General features: G+C 35.5%; 1 protein-coding gene across 1 annotated transcript in view; it reads left to right on the plus strand.

Moving 5' to 3' along the window:
- The window catches only part of PAXIP1 (PAX interacting (with transcription-activation domain) protein 1), a gene marked incomplete at its 3' end in the record, with an annotated part of 102,675 nt that overhangs the window by 27,792 nt on the left and 53,501 nt on the right, over positions 1–21,382 (plus strand). Inside the window, exons 3-6 of the mRNA XM_006871304.1 lie at positions 1,852–1,895; positions 4,790–4,853; positions 13,316–13,429; positions 18,910–19,536. Of these exons, the coding sequence (XP_006871366.1) occupies positions 1,852–1,895; positions 4,790–4,853; positions 13,316–13,429; positions 18,910–19,536 (849 nt within the window). The remainder of the gene's footprint in view (positions 1–1,851; positions 1,896–4,789; positions 4,854–13,315; positions 13,430–18,909; positions 19,537–21,382) is intronic.

Below are 21,382 nucleotides of genomic sequence, written 5' to 3' on the forward strand. Positions count from 1 at the left end.
GCTATGAGTCAGAACCGATTCCATGGCATATAACTACAACAACATACTACATGAATAGAAGTGTTAAGTGATCTTTTTCAGATATGGTATACTTTATTCAATACGTTAGTTAAAACTCCTGATGAAATTATCAAATCATGAAGTAGTTCTACCAAATAAAATACTTTGTCTTGTTTTATAAGATGTTTAGCATTCCTCTCTTATTGGCAAATAAACTTATTTATGGGACTGCAGTGACTTTGTAGATTAAGCTTGGGACTGTGAACCATAAGGTCAATGAGTTGTACCCACCAGTTACATCCTGTGATAAAGATGAGGATTTCTGTTCTAGTCAAGATTTGCAGCCTCAGAAACCATATACGCAGTTGTTATGAGTCTGGATCAGCTGAACTGCACTTTACAACAAGTTTATTTAAACTTACACTGAAAATTTTAGATATCACCTGAAAATGATGATGTGGGTACTTATGTTTTTAAATTCTTTTAAGATGTACATGAGCAAATTAGTTTGAAGTTCATTAATTTGAAATATTAACTGGATAAAAGACTATGGTTTCTTTTGTTACTATGGTGGTTGTGTGCCATGGAGTCGATTCCGAACCATAGCAACCCTGTACAGGGTTTCCGAGGCTGTAAACCTTTACAGGAGCAGAAAGCCTCATCTTTCTCCCTCAGAATAGCTGGTAGTTTTGAATTGCTGACCTTGCGGTTCGCAGCCCGATTCATAACCACTACTCTACCAGAGCTCCTTTTTGTTACTATACATACCCAAAACCTTGTGCCATCTCTGGTACAAAATAGATTCTCAGTAAGTGTATTTGTCTCATTACTTGACATTTCATAGTTACAACCGTAGTAAGAAATCTATTTTGTGTCATTAACGGCATACATTTGGCATTAACACATATAATGAACACACTGATGTGCATGCCATGAGGTGAGAGTAACTCTGCTAATTGTGATGCTTAAGGTTATTTGTCAGCATTGCTGGCCATGAATTTCAGTGGATTGGTAATTATGTTATGATGTGATTTGGCAGTTATGTAATGATGTAGTCCTCCACTATTTTCCCATACTGTCAGTTTTCACATAGTGACATGGTCCTTGGAAATTAACTATGTTGATAAGTGAAGAGTGAGTATATTTAATGAATGAATTGTTGAATAACTGTTAAGTATGTAGCTATGTTTCAGTTAGGTGAAATTGCTGGAAGTGAGTTGCTACACGGAGTATAACTATATTTTTATATGTGATTTTATAAAGCAAATTAGTCTAATTTTAAAAATTAAATGTAGAATAGAAAATAAGATAATTTTTCAAAAATAAAAGCTACCTTAGTTTTCATAATTAATCTTAATTTTAGAATTCACAAAATAATGATTAGACAATAAGTTTTGTGGCTTACAGACACACTTGACTTCCCTAAAAGTATCTCATGAATTTAGACTTCATTGAATTCAAGATTCAAGGGAACTTATGAATGGCTGACTTTATTCTATTCCATGGATGGAGTGGCATGGGACGAGATGAACAGCAGTGTTGTTAACCCTCTTATTAGGACAGAGTATTTCTGCTTGCCTAGAAGCTTTGCTTACATAAACTTGAAATTGAAATGTCTCTATGGAATCTTTTTTTCTGTTGGTTTTTAATCAAGTAATGTGTAATTCTGTAATTGGATTTTTCATTTTGGACATTAATAAACTAATCTTTGGTATTCTTACTACCTGAGTACTCATAATGTGGATGTTCTGTAATCAGTTCTAATAGAGTCTTTTAATTTTTATGAACAATGCTGCTAAAATAATATAACTTTGATTATAATTTGAAAATTCTTTTTATTTTGTTTTTCAGCCTTCTTGGGTGATTTTATCCGTTCAGTGTGGAGCTCTTCTGCCGTATCCTTTTTTTTTTTGGGGGTTGGGGGGAGAAGGAAAGGGTAACTCCTGGTTTAGTATTAGAATGGTATTTATTGAAGATCAGAGGTTTATTAGTTAGGATAATTTGTGTTGTCTCTATTCTATATTCCTCCTGTTTTCTATGCTGTGTCAAATTTTATGTAGCTGATCCTTGTCATTGACTCTTGTTGTTAAGTACCATTGAGATATAGGTTCCAACTCAGTTGCAACCCTGTGTAGGGATTCCTAGGAGCAGCTGGTGTGTTTGAACTGCCGAACTTGTGGGTTGCAGTCCAGTGCTGATCCTAAAACGACTCACCAGAAGTCTGATCCTTGCCATTACTAGTGTAAAAAATGAAGGGCCAGCTAATGTGGAAATACCTCTAGGCTAGGACAACTAAGACACAGGTTTTTAGTTCTACTATTCAGCTTTAACATCTTGGGCAGTCTGCTTCTCTGGACCTTAGTTTTCATATGTGAAACAGATAACTTCTGTGATGTCTAGCTAGATTTGGTCTAAAATTCTAGACCAAATCATGAATTATTTGAAGGGTGGATTGAAGAAGAGAAAACCCAAAGAAATTATTTAGTTTTATAGCATGCATTGGTAATTCATTTTAGTTACACTAGATGGAAGGAAGGTTTATTAATTTGCTGACTGCCTGCTTTGGGCTGGGTACTAAAAACATACTGGGGAAGAAGACATGAATTTCTGCCCTCAAGGAGCTTTCTTGCGTACATGCATTTATTCATTTATACAACAACATATTTTGAATGTGACTTTGCCCCAAGGACTGTGCTAGGTGGGAATGAAGCCTTCTTCTTTATTTGTTTACTATCAGATGGCTTGTGTTAAGTTATGAAAATACGAATCTTCATTTTCAGGAGATTTCCTCTTGAGCATAACCTAATTTTGGAAATAATATCTTTTAAGAGTACCTTATACCACATTGTTGTTGTTAAGCGCCGTGGAGTTGGTGCCAACCCATAGCGATCCTGTATAAGGTTTCCAAGGAGCAGCTGGTGAGCTTGAACTGCAGACCTTGCAGTTCAAACAGCTTTACAGTCTGACTCATTAACCCACAGCGTCACACCAGGACTCCTTATACCATATAGTCATTATAAAATTTCAGATCTGGGTGAGAAGAGCCTTTTACCTTATTTTATTTTGTAGCTTTACAAAGTAGTTCCTTTGAATGCATTTATTACCTGTGGAAGTACTGTGGGTGGAAGGAATCTTATTTTAATTGAATATTTATAGGATACCTCAAATGAACAGAAAACATCTCTGGAACTGCAGCTCTTGGAGTATATGCATAATATCAGCAACTCCAACTCAAAAATCGTAGGATTTCTTATCTATAATTTGAAGAGTTAAAGGAAATCAGTTCCCAGTGGGTGGTGGTGGTTGTGGTGTGTGTGTGTGTATGTGTGTATTTGGAGGGCTCTAATGGGATGACGGGTTGTTTATTTGTTTCCTTTTTTATAAGAGTGGTGGTGGTGGTTATGTGCCATGGAGTCGGTTCTGACTCATAGCGACCCTGTATAGTAGATTAAAAATAAATAAATAAAATAGGATTAGGAGTGGAATGGGTATTTCTGAAGATAAGAGGCTAGTTCTTCTTGTTACTCTCCATGCAACATTTTCTTCAGAACTTGTCTACTCCCTTGAGCTGTTATTTGCCTATATATTAAAGAAGCCTGAAGGAACTAGAAAAGGGAACCTCCAAGACACTGCATTTTGTATATGCTGAGGTTTACCTTTGCTGATGTTTCCTCAAGCTGTTGGAAGTATAAAATGTATGGTCTGTGTAGTAGGAAGATTAAAACTGATCTTTGGATCATTGGGCTGATTAAGTCATGTCTGAGCCTATTTATTATAGTCACGGAATGTTCAAATCTTTAAGATTTGTTAGTATACCTTACATGTTGTTGAGTGCCATAGACTCAGTTTTGAATCATAACGACCCTGTATAGGGTTTCTGAGGAGTTAGCTGGTAGGTTTGAACCGTATATTTTGTATTTGGCAGTCTAGTGCTTATCATACAGTACTATACCAGGACCTCATATAGAAGGCTTCAGTATTGCAATAGAATTTCTGTTACATTAAGAATTTTTTTTCTGAATTCTTCTATATCAATTTATATATAGTTTTCACCAATTGTGATAAAAAGTAATATTTTAACCATTTTGAACTCAAGATACTTCAAACTTCAGAAAAGCTTATTGTGTTTGTTTTCAGTAGATAAAAAAAAAGGCACATAGAGCCCAGGTGTACCTTATTTATAGCCATGTTCTCATAGTAAGCTCTCAGTAATTATATTGAATGGATTTTTTAAATCAGAGCTGAAGACTTGGGAAGGATTTGGGGAATTACATAATCCAACTCTTGTTTTAGCAGAGGAAAATTATCTTGCCCAAGTTAACGGTTAATGGTAATAGTAAATCTAGAACCTCAGTTCTTTTATAAAGGATTCTATTTTCATAGAGGTAAACACTAACATTTCATTCTAAAATTGAAAATTTTTTTTTGTTTTTTAAATGATTATTATGGCATGCATGTATGTGTATGTGTGTGTACGTGTGTAGTAAGCTAGCTATCAAAAGGCCAAATGCTTACCCCCATAACTAATATGCCAATTTTATTGGTAAGTGGAAAGGTTAGAATTTAAAATGTACTTTATAGTAAACCTCTCAGTTTTCTTTGTGCTACCTACCCTCTTCTCTATTCTAATCTGCTCTGTACTTTTCTGTGGTCAATTTAAAGCTGACTCTTTCCTAACTGGATTGAGTGGGAGGAAGGGAAGAAATGGGAGGAGAGAGGGTTATATCTATTAGTGAAGTACAGGTTGCACTAATTTTATTACATTGTAATCTTAATGACTATAAAACAGAGTAAATGGTTTTTCTCCAGAATCATGTCAGATATTTTTTGGAGTCACTGCCTGCCTTTCTCAGGTAAGCATGGTTCTAATTAGTTGTAAATTATTTACACATAACACTTCTGGTTTTTTATTTTATTGTATTTATGACTTACTTGTTAACCTTTTTTTTTTTTTATAAAAGAATCTATTGACTAAACTGACTACTGCATATTCAATATGAGCTTGTGGCACACTTAATGATTATTTAAATAGTCATGCTTATTTTTAAGACTAAGTTTTTAATGGATGAAAATGATCTTTGTAAAGAATTCCATAGATTTGAAACTTGAATATGAGAAAAATGTTAAAAATGAAATTAAAAAGATGACAAAGAAAATACAGTCAGAACTATAGACAAATAATTGATTTTCTTAGTAAACAAAGAACTTATATAGATCAGTAAGAAAAAATAGTGAAGATATTGGCAGATAAGTCAAAGAAGTGAATTTATAGGTTATAAACAAAATACATATACTAAATAAGTAAAAGAAAACATTTGATATACTTTAATAATCAAAGGTGTAGGAATTATAATAGCAAGATAAAAATTCATGGTTATCCAATTTGTAACAGCATACTCAATGCTGGTAGAAATGTCGAAGACAAACAAATACTCCTACTTAACTATTGGCGGAATTGCAAATCAGTGTAACTGTTTTCTGGGAAAGTTTAGCAGTATCATTTGCCGTAAAGTATTCATTCCTCTTCGGCCTACAGTTTCTTAAGTTTAGAAAATTATCCCAAATTGATAGAAGTAAGGACAGATTGATGTATAAAGGTGTTTAGATTGATGCATGAAGATGTGTAACACAGCATTGTTACATAAGAGGGAGTGCAGTGGCTCCTTAGGATAAGCACTGACTTGGAGCCACAAGGTCTGCAGCTTGAGCTCACCAGTCTCTCCATGGGAGAAAGATGAAGCTTTCTGCTCCCGAAAAGATTCAAAGTCTTGGAAACCCTATACAAGGTCTGTATGAGTCAGAACTGACTTGACACTTAATAGAGTAAAATGAGAAATTATCAGATTATCCTATATTTGAAAAAGGTTAAGAAACCGGTTGTGTACACTTAAGCAAGTGTTTAGCTTTGTCACCATTTTTTATATTTTATGAAGTTAAAGACGTTGAAAATATTTTAAGTGAGAAAAAAAGCAGGCAATAGAATAGGTACTATGGTATCATGTTAACCAAATAAAATAGGAAATATCTGAAAGGAAGGGAAAAAAAGCAGGCTATAGAATAGGTATTATGGTGTCATATTAACCAAATAAAACAGGAAATATCTGAAAGGAGGGACCAAAATGTTAACAGTGGTTAATTCTGGGTAGTGAAAAAAGTGATTAATTTTTAAATTATAGTCTGTTCTTCTAAACCCTTAGTTTGTGGGTTTTTTTTTCAAATCTCAAACCATAAATAATATTTTAAGAAATTAAGTTTGCATTGTTAAGTTTGTTTTAAAATTACATAGAACAGTTTGTTTAAAATTAGTGGGTATTGGACAGGAAAACCCACTGTCTATTGTACTGCCATTTTATTTGTCACAGACCTGGTCCATAATCTGTAATTTTGTTATTCTCAAGAGGATATTTTTGAGATAGGGTTTATTCCTTCATAACCTGTCTGAAAGCTTTGGAGAGGGGTATACCATAAAAAGGTCTTTGATTATGGTCTTGCTGGGTTTTACTATTTCTTTGTAATAGAGGATTATAGAACCAGGTCATACTTACTTTACCACTGTTAGGTTTTGTCCAGGCTTAGCTTTTAATAGAGATGAATTTGGTCATGTCTTTGTCTAAGTTATAAGTAAGTTTAACTGTGGTTACTGTATTTTTTTATTTTTGGTCTTATAAATTCTAAAAGTTTTTTTAAAACGATAAAATCCTCTTTTTTTCCCTTGCTACATAAATTTGATGGACATCCTTAAAGAAGCAAAATTGATTCCCCACCCCACCCCACCCTTAGAATAAGAATTTTGTTGATATTTATATTTTTCAATGTTTTTCATATGTGATCAATGTATAGTTACATGATGATGATCTTTGAAGTTGACGAAAATGAAAAAATTTTTTTTATCACTGGGTGCTATGATTATATGTAATTTTGGTTGTTTTCCTTATACTTCTCTGTATGTTCCAAATTTAGAGAAAAATTAAAATAGAAAACATTTTATTACTATATTGCTTATGCATAAACAGAGTATACTTTGGCTAAAATTAAATTTTAATTATATTACATAATGATTGGGTTTTTGGGTTTCAAATAGAAATCCAATGTCCAAAGATGATTCTAACTGAATGAGCAAGAGGAAAAGATGAGCACTTGAAACTTGGGGTGGGTGTGGAGGAGTCCTGTGGGTCTTTTTCAGAATCTAGGTCACAGTGGCTTGGAATTTACCAAACTTAATGAAATAAATAATAAAATTCAAAATATGTATAAGGTAATTAGGGAGCTGGTAGTGCTGTAGGATAAGCACTAGACTGCTACCTGTAAGGTTGGCAGTTAAAACCCACCAGTTGCTCTGCAGCAGAAAGATGAGGCTTTCTGCTCCCATAAAGTCTTACAGGCTTGGAAATCCAATGCTGGGTAACTATGAGTCCAAATCTACTTGATGACAGTAAGCTAAGTAGAGCGTTTTAAATTAGGTTATTGGATATTACTAAATACTAATTATGAGTGTAGCACTGTGGAATGCTTTTATTCTTGGAGACAGGAAGAAAGAAAAGACTATACCTGTTGCTGTTGAGTCAATTCCAGCTCTTAGTGTTTCCATGTATGTCAAAAGATTTTCAGTGGTTAATTTTTCACAAGTTGATTGTTAGTACTTTCTTCTAAAGTGCCTCTATGTGGACTTGAACCTCCAACTTTTTTGTCTGTAGTTGAGTACATTAACCATTTGCAAGAGTATTATATTAATACATATAAGATTATAGTATATATACTAAAAAACCCAAACCAAACCCACTTCTATTGACTTGATCCTGTCTTGTAGGATAGAGTAGGACTGCTCCATTGGATTTCTGAAGCTGTAAAGCAGATGAGATGCAGACTGTCTCATCTGTCTCATGTGGAGCAGTTGATGGGTTCCAGTATACTATATTGTTAAGGGACGCCCAGTTGGTTCCGACTCGTAACAATCCTGTACAGGGTTTACAAGGAGCATCTGGTGAGTTTGAACCACCAACCTTGTGATTCAGACCGACTTTTCAGTCAGTCCAGTGCTTTATCCCACAGCACCATGCCACGATATATAATATATACTGTGCTAAATATAGTGGCACAGGTATGAATATATGAGTCCAGAAAAGGAAGGCATCAATGTGAACTGTTTGAAAAGACTTATGACAATAGAAATGATTGGAGCCACTTAATAGAGGATATAAGAGTTCAGTTGGATCCGAAAGAATAAACAAAATGAGAGTAAAAATAGGGTATGGAGGAGGGGCATATTATATGGAGAAAAATAGGAGCAAACAGGAAGGCACATTATGAGGCTCATTATGAGGAGACTGATAATCAGAGCCAGGATTATGTATTTAGGTAGTTAGATGGGTTGAGAATATGAAAAATCTTGAAATTTTGGCAAGTGAGCTTGAGCTTCAGAAAGTACTCAACAGGGTTGTTGTTGTTAAGTACCATGGAGTTGGTTCCAACTCATGGTAACCCTGTTTCAGAGTTTCAGAGGCTGTAAATCTTTATGAGTGCAGAGAGCCTCATCTCCCGTGGAACAGCTAGTAGTTTCGAACTGCTGACCTTAAGGTTAGAAGCCCGATTCGTAACCACTATGCTACCATATCTCCTTACTCAACAGGGTACTATCTTATTTTATTTAATTTTGAGTTATAAATGTTTGTATTAGAATATTTGGAAAACACAGAAAAAAGTAAATACAATTAGAACCACCTGCAATTGGTTGTGGACCTAAATGTGACATATGAAGGCAGGGTAGAGATTGGAGTTTTTGCAAGATGAAAAGTTAGAATCTTTTAGACCTGAGGTGAAGAAGATTTGGATTAAGATTAGTACAATGCAAGTGAAGGTACAAAATGGGAATTAGAAAGTTGGAAACGCAATGAATTTAGAGTGTTGATCAACTATCCAAATGGAAATCTCATACATACAAGATACATCATGAAGGTGCTGAGAATTATAAATTCCTGCAGAGTATACTAGGAGTAAGAGCAGATAACCAGGTATAGAGCTTGGGGTAACATACATGTCTAAGGAGATTTGAATATAAATACAGACAATTGGAGAAGTAGGATTTTTATTTTCAGAAACCAAGGATAAAGTCAGACTTTTTATAAAAAATCAAAAAGAAAATAGTAATTTTTATTTTTATTGCTGGAAATAGCAATGCCCCAGGTAGAATTTGTGCTTGAATTTGTCATAGATAGATGTCCATAGTCCCGTGTGTTCTCTCAGACCTGTTCTGTAACCCAGGATAAAAAGAATGATGAGAAGTGACAGGACTGATGAGCATACTTATGGTTCCATGTAGATCTTGGGTTCTGGCTGAGAAGACAAACCAGGATAGTCAGTTAGGGGTCAGGGAAGAATGAAGAAAACCATATAGGTGAGGAAGCTGTGGCCAGAGAACATGCATATCTAGATTCTTGAAGGTAGAATAGTGTCATTTGGTGATAAAATCTGGGAAGTGACTCTGCTGGTGATACCGGCGATAGTGCTCATCTTCAGCTGAAAGGTAGAATTTTATTTATGTGCTAAAAATTATTTAGAAAAATAACTGCGATCTATGATGGACAAAAATAAAAGGAATTTAGCATGACTTTTGACAGTGTTTTAATGTGACAATGTGTTAGAAATTTCGCTGGGTAATAAAAACCGGAATCTGATATGATTTTAATACACTTATTATCACAATTCATCACTTATGATGAATTGAAGCCTGCAGTGTATAATTTAACAGGGTAAAACACAAAGCCCTGCTTTTACATTCAGAAAGATTGTTTAGAAATAGATGGATAAGATCTTACATTAGAGTAGTTCATATGAAGAATCCTGGAAATTTTAGCATAAGGAAAGGGTATTGGGAGGCAGTAATGCTTTGTGATTGCTTATAAATGTTCATTCATTTTTAGGATATATTAACAGACATACATATAGTGTGTGTAGCTAGGGAACTTTGGTTCAACAAATATTTGATAAATACTTCTTTTGTGTCTGAAACAGTCCTAGGTATTAGGGATACAAATAGAGATGTCATTTCTCCCCTCAGTAAACTTACAGCCTAGAAGGAGAAATAGACATGGGAACAAATACAATATATTTTAATTGTGCAAAAATGCAAGTGGGTACAAGGTTTAGAAATAATATAGACGGACGGATGCTGATGGTTAATCATTGCTCTGTTCTTTGCACTGGTTAGAGACTGTCTAAGGTATTTGTACCTTTTCTTGAACACTAGAACACTTATACACACACCCATACATGCATATACCAGGCAGGACTCCACCTTTAACAAAGGAATGTTTGCTTGGTGGTTCTTAGTGACCCTTCTGTCTTTTCCCTGTCAGGGTGTTGATACAAGCTGGAACTCTTTGTTGGAGTCTTCCAGGGAGAGGTAGGGAAGGGAGATTGTGCCAGCAGAAGTTGGAAAGCACAGAGACCATCTGCCTTCTTCTGACCGGGTATTGATGCAGGCTGAGGCCCTCTGTTGTAATGTACTGGGTAGGTTTCTGGGAATAGGTCAAGAGTGTAATAGAGAGCCTCGCCAGGGTCATAATTTAATCTAGAAGATGACAAATAAAAGTCCTTTCCATTTCTGTATTTCAATCAACAAATATTTCTTGACTGCCTACCCATGTGCCTTGCACTGTACTAGGTACTATGAAAGATGTCAAAGAAGTTTCAGACTTCTTAATTCTTTTCTAAGAATGTAGTGTTTAATAAGTAGCATTATAGTTCATAATCAATACTGAAGAAGAAATCCATGTGCACTAGTCATGGAGAGCTTTAGTAAGGGTGATGATACCTGAAGGCAAAGGGAGGACATTCCTGATCGGTATAAAGGAAAGCATCTACTTAACAGGGGGAGTAACAGAGAAGAAATAATATGAGGGGGTTTTTCAGTGTGTGGGAAAATTCTATTATCTTCTCATTAATCCCAATTTCCATGAACTTTTTGAAGCCCCCACACAGTCCTTGGCTCTAAGTAGCTTAGAATGTAATGCGGGAGGAGTGGGGAGAGACATCGCATACAGTTGTATAGTGTGATAGGTCTTCAGAATTTTATGCATTATGTTAATAGGACTATAGTGACCATGAGCTGAATCTTAGAGGAGCAGGAGTTGAGGGTTGAGTACTGCATGGAGACAGAGAAACCTTACATGTCTCAGGAATGTCATTTATATATGATTATAGTTGAAGATGCATGTGGGAAGTAGCACTCATTAATAAAAGGAGGAGGTCAGGAGCCAGACTGATAAGGAAGGGTCTTAGACACCATTTTGAAGTGTTTTGGATTTTAGTCTTAAGGCATTGAGGAGACATCAAAGCTTTATTAGCTGAAACTATAAGGTTTGCGTTTTAGAAAGATTGCTTTAAAAAAGAAAAGCACTTTTCCCCAATTTTATAAAATTAATGATCTTGAAAACTTGGAAAATACAGAAAAGTATAAAAATAAAAATATCCCCATAATCATATTACCCTGTATAACTATTGTTAACATTTTGGTGTGGAAAGAGCATTCCTAATTATAGATTATGCTGATAAAGATTCGTTCAATGAGCTGCTATGGTTTTTAGAGATCCTTTAATTGAAACGTTCTTACTTTGATGAAGAATCTGGTTCATGGACATTTTCCAAGCTCACATAAGTTAGTTACGGGAGACACCATAATGCCTCCCAGATCTTCCTCTTCTTCCCTGACTGGTGTTCTTTCCACAACAACATATACTGCACCCTGTTGTCTCCACCTGGGCATAGACCAAATATGGTATAGGATTATTTACTACAGTTAGTAAGGTAAAAATAATACTTAGTTGACATATAGCCAATCTTGGTAATAAAGGCATATCTAGATTATGTTTTTAATTTCATTTTTAATAAAGATCATATAATTATTCATTAGATTAACCTATGTTATCATAATTAAATCTCAACTCTCCAAATGCTGCAGGATATAAATGTTTTTTGCAAAAGCCTCTAATAAAATAACAACCTGATCTAATCGCCTGAAAGTGACATTGATTTGCTAAATTAAAAATATAGAAAGTAAGGATTTTTAGAGGTGATACAATCTTAGTATTCATAGAGTTGTGCGGAATGTGAAATCATTTCATGAAATGTTTGTAAGCTAGATGAGAGTAGATAGTTAGAGTTTTGGCAAACTAAATAATGGCAATTTAAAAGAAATTAACTTATCTAGCAATACTTTAAAAATAATAACTTGAGACAAAATTCAAGATTTGTCAACAACCATAATCCTTAATTTATAATAAATGTATCCAGAAAAATTCACTTGGTTAAATGATTATCTTAGAATTAATACTCACACCTTTCTTTTTCTTAAATGTTTCTTTTGTCTTTCAGACTCTAAAATTTTAATTTTGGCTTTGCTAATAGTGACTTTTCTGATAGAAGCAGTATAGAACAGTGGAAAGATAAAGTTTAGAATTAAACCTGTGAAAGACCTGGGTTTAAAAGCCAGCTTTTCCAGTATTAACTGTAATCTTGAGAAAATTACTTAACTTCTGAGTCTATGTCCTTATTTTTAAGATGGGAATAATGATTCCATTTTCCCATGGTGGTTTTAAGGTTTAGGAATCCTATGTATAAAGCACTTGGCACAGTTCCTGGCACATAGTAGGCAGGCAATAAATCGTAGCTGTTTTTATTGTTATAGTGAAAGCCTGTTTTAAAACTCAAACCATCGTATCTGGAGTCTTCATTATTATGCAAGCATAAAAATTATTCCTTTTATGCTTGCCTTTTCTTTTTGTGTTGAATAATATGTATATTTTCCTCCTGCACTTAACAAACCATTGTATTTTTATCTTTTAATTTTATCCATTTCATAATTTTTACTTATTTGTTTTCCATTAGTGATTAAGGATTTCCTTAAATGTGGTTTTGATATTGCTATTGTAGTTAAACAGTTTTAGAAATTAAGAAAATGGAAGCTGGATTGGTATAGTAATTCTTTGTGCTCCCCGCTCCCCCATTCCTTTTTGTTACAGACTGAAATAATTCTCTATTCAGTCTTTGGAATATGAATATAAATATTTTTAAATCATTTGGTAATAAGGCAAAAAAATCTATAAACCTATCATGATAGGAATATTTTTATTGTAGTAAGTAAATAGCTAAAAGCTTAACTATTTTTTTACTAATACCCTTAGGTTAATTTCATTTAATAAAGCAGAAAAATAGATAAAGCAAAATAGTTAGGATGTCACAATATGTTCTCATAATAAAATGATAAACATAAAGAGATGGAAAATGTATGATAAAAGTCCTATTTCTCACTTTCTGTCAGGTGTCATCTGAAGACCGAAGTGCTCTGTGGGCTTTGGTTACATTCTATGGGGGGGATTGCCAGCTGAACCTCAATAAGAAGTGCACACATTTGATTGTTCCAGAACCAAAGGGGGTAAGTATCTCATATATATCCTCTTTTTATATGCCATTTAAGTAGTTCCAGAAATCAGGTGTCTTTTTTTAGCTCCTTTTAAATTAATTATTAGATTCTACTTGCTAAAGCTGGTTCTGTTAGTTTTTATTATTTATACTCTGCTTCGTTTCACAAAGGATGTGAGATGATTGTAAGTTATATTATGAGCCAGATGAAACTTCAAAATACAAAGAAATTTCATGGAGAAAATAAATTATTTTGAAATATCTAGTGCATTCTTTAAAATTTTAAAATTCTTTAAAACTTCATTTTTATGTATGAAAAAATCTACTAGTTCTCTTCACCGGTTTTTACAGAATCCCATGCTGGGTATAATAATAAATGTGCATTTAAATACGCTTTCTCCTTTCTTTTAATCTGTGACAATAAAAGCTAAATTTATTTTGGTAAGAGCAAGACTTTTTCCCTAAGCACAGGATGGATATAGTGTCTTAAACTTGTGATTCCTGGATCAGCAGTATCAGCACATCACCTGGGAATTTGTTTGAAATGCTGATTGTCCAGCCCCATTCCATATTGACTAAATCTGGACCTCTGGGGGTTGGACCCCAACAAACTGCTCTGTCAAGCCCTCCAGGTGATATTAAAGTTTAAGAACTTCTCTTCTAGGGAAATGGATTTTTCTCCCATGAACAATTTATAATTTTAATAAACAAGTACGATATACTATGATGTTTTTGCTGTTAACTGCCGTCTAGTCAGTTCTGACTCTGTAGATTTTCCGAGGAGTGGCTAGTGAGTTTGAACCACCAACTTTGTAGTCAAGTGCTTATCCTACAGCGCCACACTAGGACTCCTATAATATGGTATCCTTTGATTAATTTTTCCACGTTTTAGTCATTGCTGTCATCTTGTTGCCTTCAGTCTGACTCTGCATTGCCACCATGTTATTTCATTTTAGTGCACAGAATCAAAAGCATAAGAGTTTTCTGCAAATGGCAAAGATACTGAAGAAAAGAGAGTAGAGGACTGATACAAATACAAACCTTACCTAGCCAAGAGACTATTCTGTTTTATGTTAAGCTAAGTTGTTAATGTGCTGTTGAGCCAGTTCCAACTCATAGTGACCCTGTGTAGGGCTTCCAAGGATCAGCTTGGGGATTTGAACCACTGACTTCTGGTTAGCAGTATAGTGCTTATCTTAAAGTACCATCAGGACTCCTAAGGGCCATAGCATGGTAATTTATCATTTTGAGGATTCAAGAATTAGAATAATTTAGCTGGTAAATTAGCTCAGGCAAAGGCTATTAAAAATTGCTTTGCTTAATCTTTTATTCATTTATTTATTTTTGTTTAACCTTTGCAACTGTCTTTTATTGTTTGTTTGCAATAACTGTCTTTAAGTGGCAAAAACCATTTGTGAAAAGCAAGAGAAAACTTGAGCAAAATGTGATTTTTGGGATAAAGAATAACAAGTTGTATTATCAAGCGTGTGGATAAATTGACCAGCTTTACATCGTTTGTTGTTAGGTGCTGTCTCATCAGTACTGACTCATAATGACCCTTTGCACAACAGAACAAAACACTGTCCGGTCCCATGCCAGCCTCCCAGTCGTTGTTAGACTTGAGCCAGTGCTGCTGCTACTGTGCCAGTCCATCTCATTGGGGGTCCTCTTTTTCAACCCTCCACTTTATCAAGCATGATGTTCTTCTCTAGGGACTGTCCCTCCTAATAACATGTCCAAAGTATGAGCTGTGAAGTCTCGCTATTTTGGCTCCTAAGGAACGTTCTGGCTGTACTTCTAACACAGATTTGTTTGTTCTTCTGGAACTCCACAGTATTTTGAATATTCTTCCCTTATACCATATCTCATAAACATCAATTCTGTGGTCTTATTCATTGTCCAGCTTTCACATGCAAATGAGGCTATAAAAAATACCTTGACCTGGGTCAAGATGTCCTCAAAACTGGCATATTTGCTCATGAACACGTTAAAGAGGTTTTGTGCAGCAGATTTGCGTAATGCAAACACATGTCATTTGATTTCTTCATTGCTGCTTCCATGAGTATTGATAGTGGATCCAAGTAAAATGAAGTCTTTGACAACTTCAGTCTTTTCTTTATTTATTATGATGTTATTTGTTGGCCCAGTGCTGAGGGTTTTTGTTTTCTTTACATTGAGGTGTGCAACCCATACTGAAGGCTGTCTGTGGTCTTTGATCTTCATCAGTAAGTACTTTGTCTTCTTAGTTTTCAGCAACCAAGCTTGTATCATCTGCATATTACAGGTTGTTGATGAGTCTTCCTCCAATTGTGATGCCATGCTCTTTATATAATCCAATTTCTCGGATTATTTGTTCTACATAGCTTCTTGTTGATGTTAGGTGCCATCAAGACAAAACTGACTCATAGCCACCCTATGCACAACAGAATGAAACACTGCCTGGTCTGGGTCCAACTTCACAATCTTTGCTACGTTTGAACCCATTGATGCTGCCACCACTGTGCCAATCTGTCTTGCTGGAGGTCTTCCTCTTTTTCTCCAGCCCTCCACTTTACCAAACATGATATCCTTCTTCAGTTTCTAGTTCCTCCATTCAGGATGTCCGAAGTATGAGAGATGAAGTCTGGCCATCCTGGCTTTCAAGGAGCAGTCTGGCTGTACTTACAACACAGATCCTGTTCTTTTGGCAGTCCACGGTACTTTCAGTATTCTCCTCTAGCACAATAACTCAAATGCATCAATTTTTCTATGGTTTTCCTACATAACTTGTGTGCAGTCAAGTCGGTTCCAACCCATGGCAACCCTGTATAGGGTTTTCAAGGAACAAATGGTGAGCTTGAGCCACCAACCTTGTGATTTAAACTGACTATGCAGTCCAGCACATTAACCCACAGCTAGAATGGTATATTGGAGTCCTGGTGTGGTGCTGTGGGTTAATGCACGAGACTGCAAAGCTGTTTGAACTGCAAGGTCAATGGTTCAAGCTCTCCAGCTGTTCCTCGGAAACCCTATACAGGCTCACTGGGTCGGAGTTGACTCGATGGCACTTAACAACAACAGAGTAGTATAAATTGGAATTGTCTCTTTGGAGGGCAGTGTAGCTATAAATGTAAAGCCCTAAATCTCATTACTTTTAATACCTGCAGTCTAAAACCTAGGAATTTATCATGTATAAATAATTAAGAATACATGTAAAGATTTAAATGTACTTTTTTATAGCGGCAAAACACTAGAACTACGATTAATGGCCAACATTAGGAGATTAACTAAATTATACAGCCATACAATAGAATAGCATGCTTCTGTTAAAAATTCTGTACAACTATAAAATGAATTTTTAGACTATTGGAAACATTTGCATATGGCTTGTGTGAGGACTGTATTAAGAACTTACTAATTGAACTGGGTATGAATGAGAAAGGTGATGGTTTAGAAAGTTGTTACCTATTAGTATATAGTAAAATAACATGGCATTGGCGAATTCTCACACACAAAAACAAAGTCATGAAGGAGATGGATAGAACAAAATTTGTAAAAGTTGCTAATTATTGAAGCTATGGAAGGAGGGGTCTGTGGGATTTATTATAAAGTCCCAACAGAAAAATATATGAAAAAGCTTCAAAAAGTTCATGGAAAAATGGAATGAAAAGATATGGCATTTTTCCATGAACTTTGAATGCTCCCTTGTATGACATAGATGTTGTTTACAAGATTGTAAGGGAAAGAAACATTGTAAAGTATGTGTACATTGACAGTGTGGTTTCTCCTTCCATTTTTTACACACACAAACACATATTTAAGTTTTTAAGGCTACACACTAAAAATGTTAATTGTGGTGATTTTCAGTCAGTATAATTATGATTATATTTATTTTCCTTGTGTTTAGCTTTTTCTTCATAAATGTTCCTCAATAACTAAGTTTTACATGTAGTTTTAAAGTGTTTAAAAAAGAACATCCTCAAAACAGCAGAAAGTGAAATCACTTGCCTTATGTAGACCTACTCTTTCCCAAGAGATAAATCTCCCAGGTTTATAGCACTTCACATTCTTAACACCAATTCTCGACAAAGAACAAGACATCTGAAAGCAGTCATTCCATATCCGAGTACTTCCTGTACAGCCTCATGGAGCATAATACTTAGCATGACCGTAAACAACAAATGTTGCCTTTGGTCTCTGAAACAGGAAATGGGTTTAAGTTTAGGGCTCTAATTCTTTTGTGTTTGCCAGACAATTGCTATTGCATCCTAAACTTTTTAGAAGCAGAGATTCTACTAATTAATTAAACCAAATATGCACAATCATTTTTTAAAAATTATTCTTCTGTTTAAGATTTTACATGTATTTCTCTTGGTATACATTCCACCTTGAATTTCACATTATATGTGCCAAGTAGGAAAATCTTTAGTGAGTCCTGGTGTGGCGCTTTGGGTTAATGCGCCAGACTGCAAAGCCATTTGAACTGCAAGGTCGTTGGTTCAAGCTCACCAGCTGCTCCTCGGAAATCCTACACAGGGTCGCTATGGGTCGGAACCGACTCGACAGCACTTTACAACAGTACCACCACCATGTGTTACAAGTATATTTTTCCCATTATGCCATATTTTCTGCTCCTCTTTTTCAACTATACACGTTATCATTCATGGCTCAGCCAGCTTTCACCCTTCAATGAATCTTTTTCTGAGTTTTCTAATTCACAGTGATATAAAATCTTTTGCAGTCTAAGTACTATGTCACTCAACAATTTGTGCCATAAAACTCTTAATGAATATTTGATTTATTTTCAGAATTAAATTGACTCTCTGAGTCATAGACTTCTTAATTGCTTTGAGTCTACAAATCCTTAGTATTACTTGGTATATAGAAAATGCTCAGTAAATGGTAATTGAGAGCATTTCCATGAAAAGATACCTACACTTTTGGGTGTGTATTGAAAGTACTCTACCATATGATTCCTTTAGCATGGAGAGCCAGCCTTGTAAACATTAAGTAAGAAACACTTTAGATAACAGTTATTGATTTTATAAGAGATCTTTCCAAAGTATTCCCAGCTATACTTTTGAATTTAAAAGATAATTTATTAGGAATATTATTACAGACCTGGTAAGGCACTGTGGGATAAAGCACTGGACCTCAAGTTCAGTTTGAACCACAGGGTTGATAGTTCAAACTCACCAGCCGCTCCTCAGAAACCCTATACACGTTCAGAAATGAGTCGGAACCAACTTGACAGCACTTAATAACAACAGTTATTACAGAGGAGACATTTCCTGTCATACTTGATAATATCGTTCATTTCAGATTTCTAGCTCAGTGTCCTCTAAATGGAGATGGAGCTTTTCCTTTGTATTTATCTAATGACAGTAGCAATTATTAACTTTTCTCACTGCATCCTTTTCTTAAACCTTTTTTTTTTTTTTTTTAATGTACAATTCTAGGAAACTTAATAAAATTAAAGCTTCATTTTTATGTATGTGTTTGCTTTATTTACAGGAAAAATATGAATGTGCTTTTAAGCGAGCAAGTATTAAAATTGTGACTCCTGACTGGGTCCTGGATTCCATAGCTGATAAAACTAAAAAAGAAGAAGCATTTTATCACCCTCGCCTAATTATTTATGAAGAAGAAGAAGAGGAGGAGGAGGAGGTGGAAAATGAGGAACAAGATTCTCAAAATGAGGGTAGCACAGATGAAAAATCAAGCCCTGCCAGTTCTCAAGAAGGATCACCTTCAGGCGACCAACAGTTTTCACCCAAATCAAGCACTGAAAAATCTAAAGGGGAATTAATGTTTGATGATTCCTCAGATTCATCACCTGAAAAACAAGAGAGAAATTTAAACTGGACCCCAGCTGAAGTCCCACAGTTAGCTGCAGCAAAACGCAGACTACCTCAGGGTAAAGAGTCTGGATTAATTAATTTATGTGTCAATGTACCTCCGGTCCCAGGTAACATTTTGCCTCCTGATGTCCGGGGTAATTTCATGTCTTCAGGACAAACTCTCCAAAGCTCTGAAAGATCAGAAATGATAGCTTCTTGGAGTCCAGCTGTGCGGACATTGAGAAATATTACTAATAATGCTGACATTCAGCAGATTAACCGACCATCAAATGTAGCACATGTAAGTCACTTTTTAAAGCAAAAATTTTGTATTGGATTATAGACTCTGTTTTAGTGTTTTTTAAAATTATTTTCTGCGTTAGACTAAATAACTTATAAGCGATATTTATTTGTGTTAGTGAAGTAATGAGAATATTTTTTAGTCATTTTTTTGGTGTGTAATAAATTATATTGTCAATAAGAGAAGAAATATATTTGTCCACTATTCTTTATTTGCTTATAATGAACTTCATGGGAAACAAATTACATGAATTTACGTAAGTCTTCACCAAAGACGGCTTTAATCTCTGTTTTACTGTTTATGACACAGTGGATCTTAAATTTTCAGGTGATTGTTTCTCAGTTTAAGATAGAATGAAGAGTAGTTCAGGTAGGATATAGACCATTGTCTGTTTGCCAGGTTGAACTGCAAGGTCGGCAGTTCAAGCTCACCAGCTGCTTTGTGGAAACCCTATACAGGGTTACTATGGGTCAGAATCAGCTCGACGGCACTTAGCACCAACAACACCTAGGCACATGGAGTAAAGTAATAACCAAGAAAGGCAAGTTCCCTGTTCTCTCTTGTGGTGCAGGATACAGATAATTCGCAGACAAAGATGAACAGAATGACTTCTGATGGTTATAGACATTTTCAGGAAACTAATACAGGGTCATAAAATAGAAGTGTGGCACTATGGGATAAAGTACTGGACCACAAGGTCGGTTTGAACTCCAAGGTCGGCAGTTCAAACTCACCAGCCGCTACTTGGAAACCCTATATACAGGGCCGCTATGTGCTCCCGTGAAGATTTACAGCCTCGGAAACCCTGTGCAGGGTCGCTATGAGCTGGAACTGACTCCACGGCACGTAACAACAAAATGAGTTGGAACCGACGTGATGGCACTTAGCAACAACAATAACAAAATAGCAGTAGCAGGGGGGAAAGGCTACTTTGGGTATGGCTGTCAGAGAATGTCTCATAAAGGGAGGTGACTTGGCTTAAGATTAAATTGCAAAGGGGTCATGGAAAATGAGGGCTAAGAGTTCTAGGCAAAAGGAACAGCAACTATGAAGACCCAGAGTGGGAGTAAAGTTACTGTCTTATAAGAAAAGAATGTTAAGGAGGCTTATGCATAGTAAAGGAATACTGGTATGGCACTGTAGGATAAGCACTGGACTGCTAACCACAAGGTAAGCAGTCTAGGTCTACCAGCCACTCAGACACTCTACCCAGAGTTGCTATGAGTTGAAGGCACTTAAGAACATGTTTAGTAAATGAAGAAGACTTAAGGTAAGGACCCAGCTTTTTGTCTTGAACAACTGAATGAAAATAATACTATTTTAGAGAAAAGGAATATTGAAAGAGCTATAGGTTTTAAGTTACTAATTTATAAATGGGTTTGAGGTGTCTGGGAAATCCAAGGGGATTATGTCTAATAAGTAGTTGGATCTGCGTATTTGGCTCTCAGCACAATCAGCAGCTGAAACGATGCTGGTTGAAGCCTGGAACTGGATGTGATTGCACAGGAAGAGAGGGCAGAGTGAGAAAAGAGTCGAAGATCAAGCTCTAAAGATTACTGACATTCGTGGAGCATCCCATCTAACTCTTCAGATCATTCTGCAGGTTCGCCTGATTCTGGCACACTTGTTTCATATTTTATTTCAAAATAACAGCACCAAAACTACTGCCAATAAGTGATTCCAACTCATAGTGACCCTTTGTTGTTGTTAAGTGCTGTTGAGTCAGTTCCGACCCACAGCAACCCTGTAAATCTTTTCCGGGAGCAGAAAACCTCATCTTTCTCCCGCGGAGCAGCTGGTAGTTTCTAACTGCTGACTTTGCAGTTCACAGCCTGATTACTAACCA

The sequence above is a fragment of the Chrysochloris asiatica genome, unplaced genomic scaffold (genome assembly GCF_000296735.1).
Source record: "Chrysochloris asiatica unplaced genomic scaffold, ChrAsi1.0 scaffold00166, whole genome shotgun sequence".
NCBI classification, from domain to species: Eukaryota; Metazoa; Chordata; class Mammalia; order Afrosoricida; family Chrysochloridae; genus Chrysochloris; species Chrysochloris asiatica.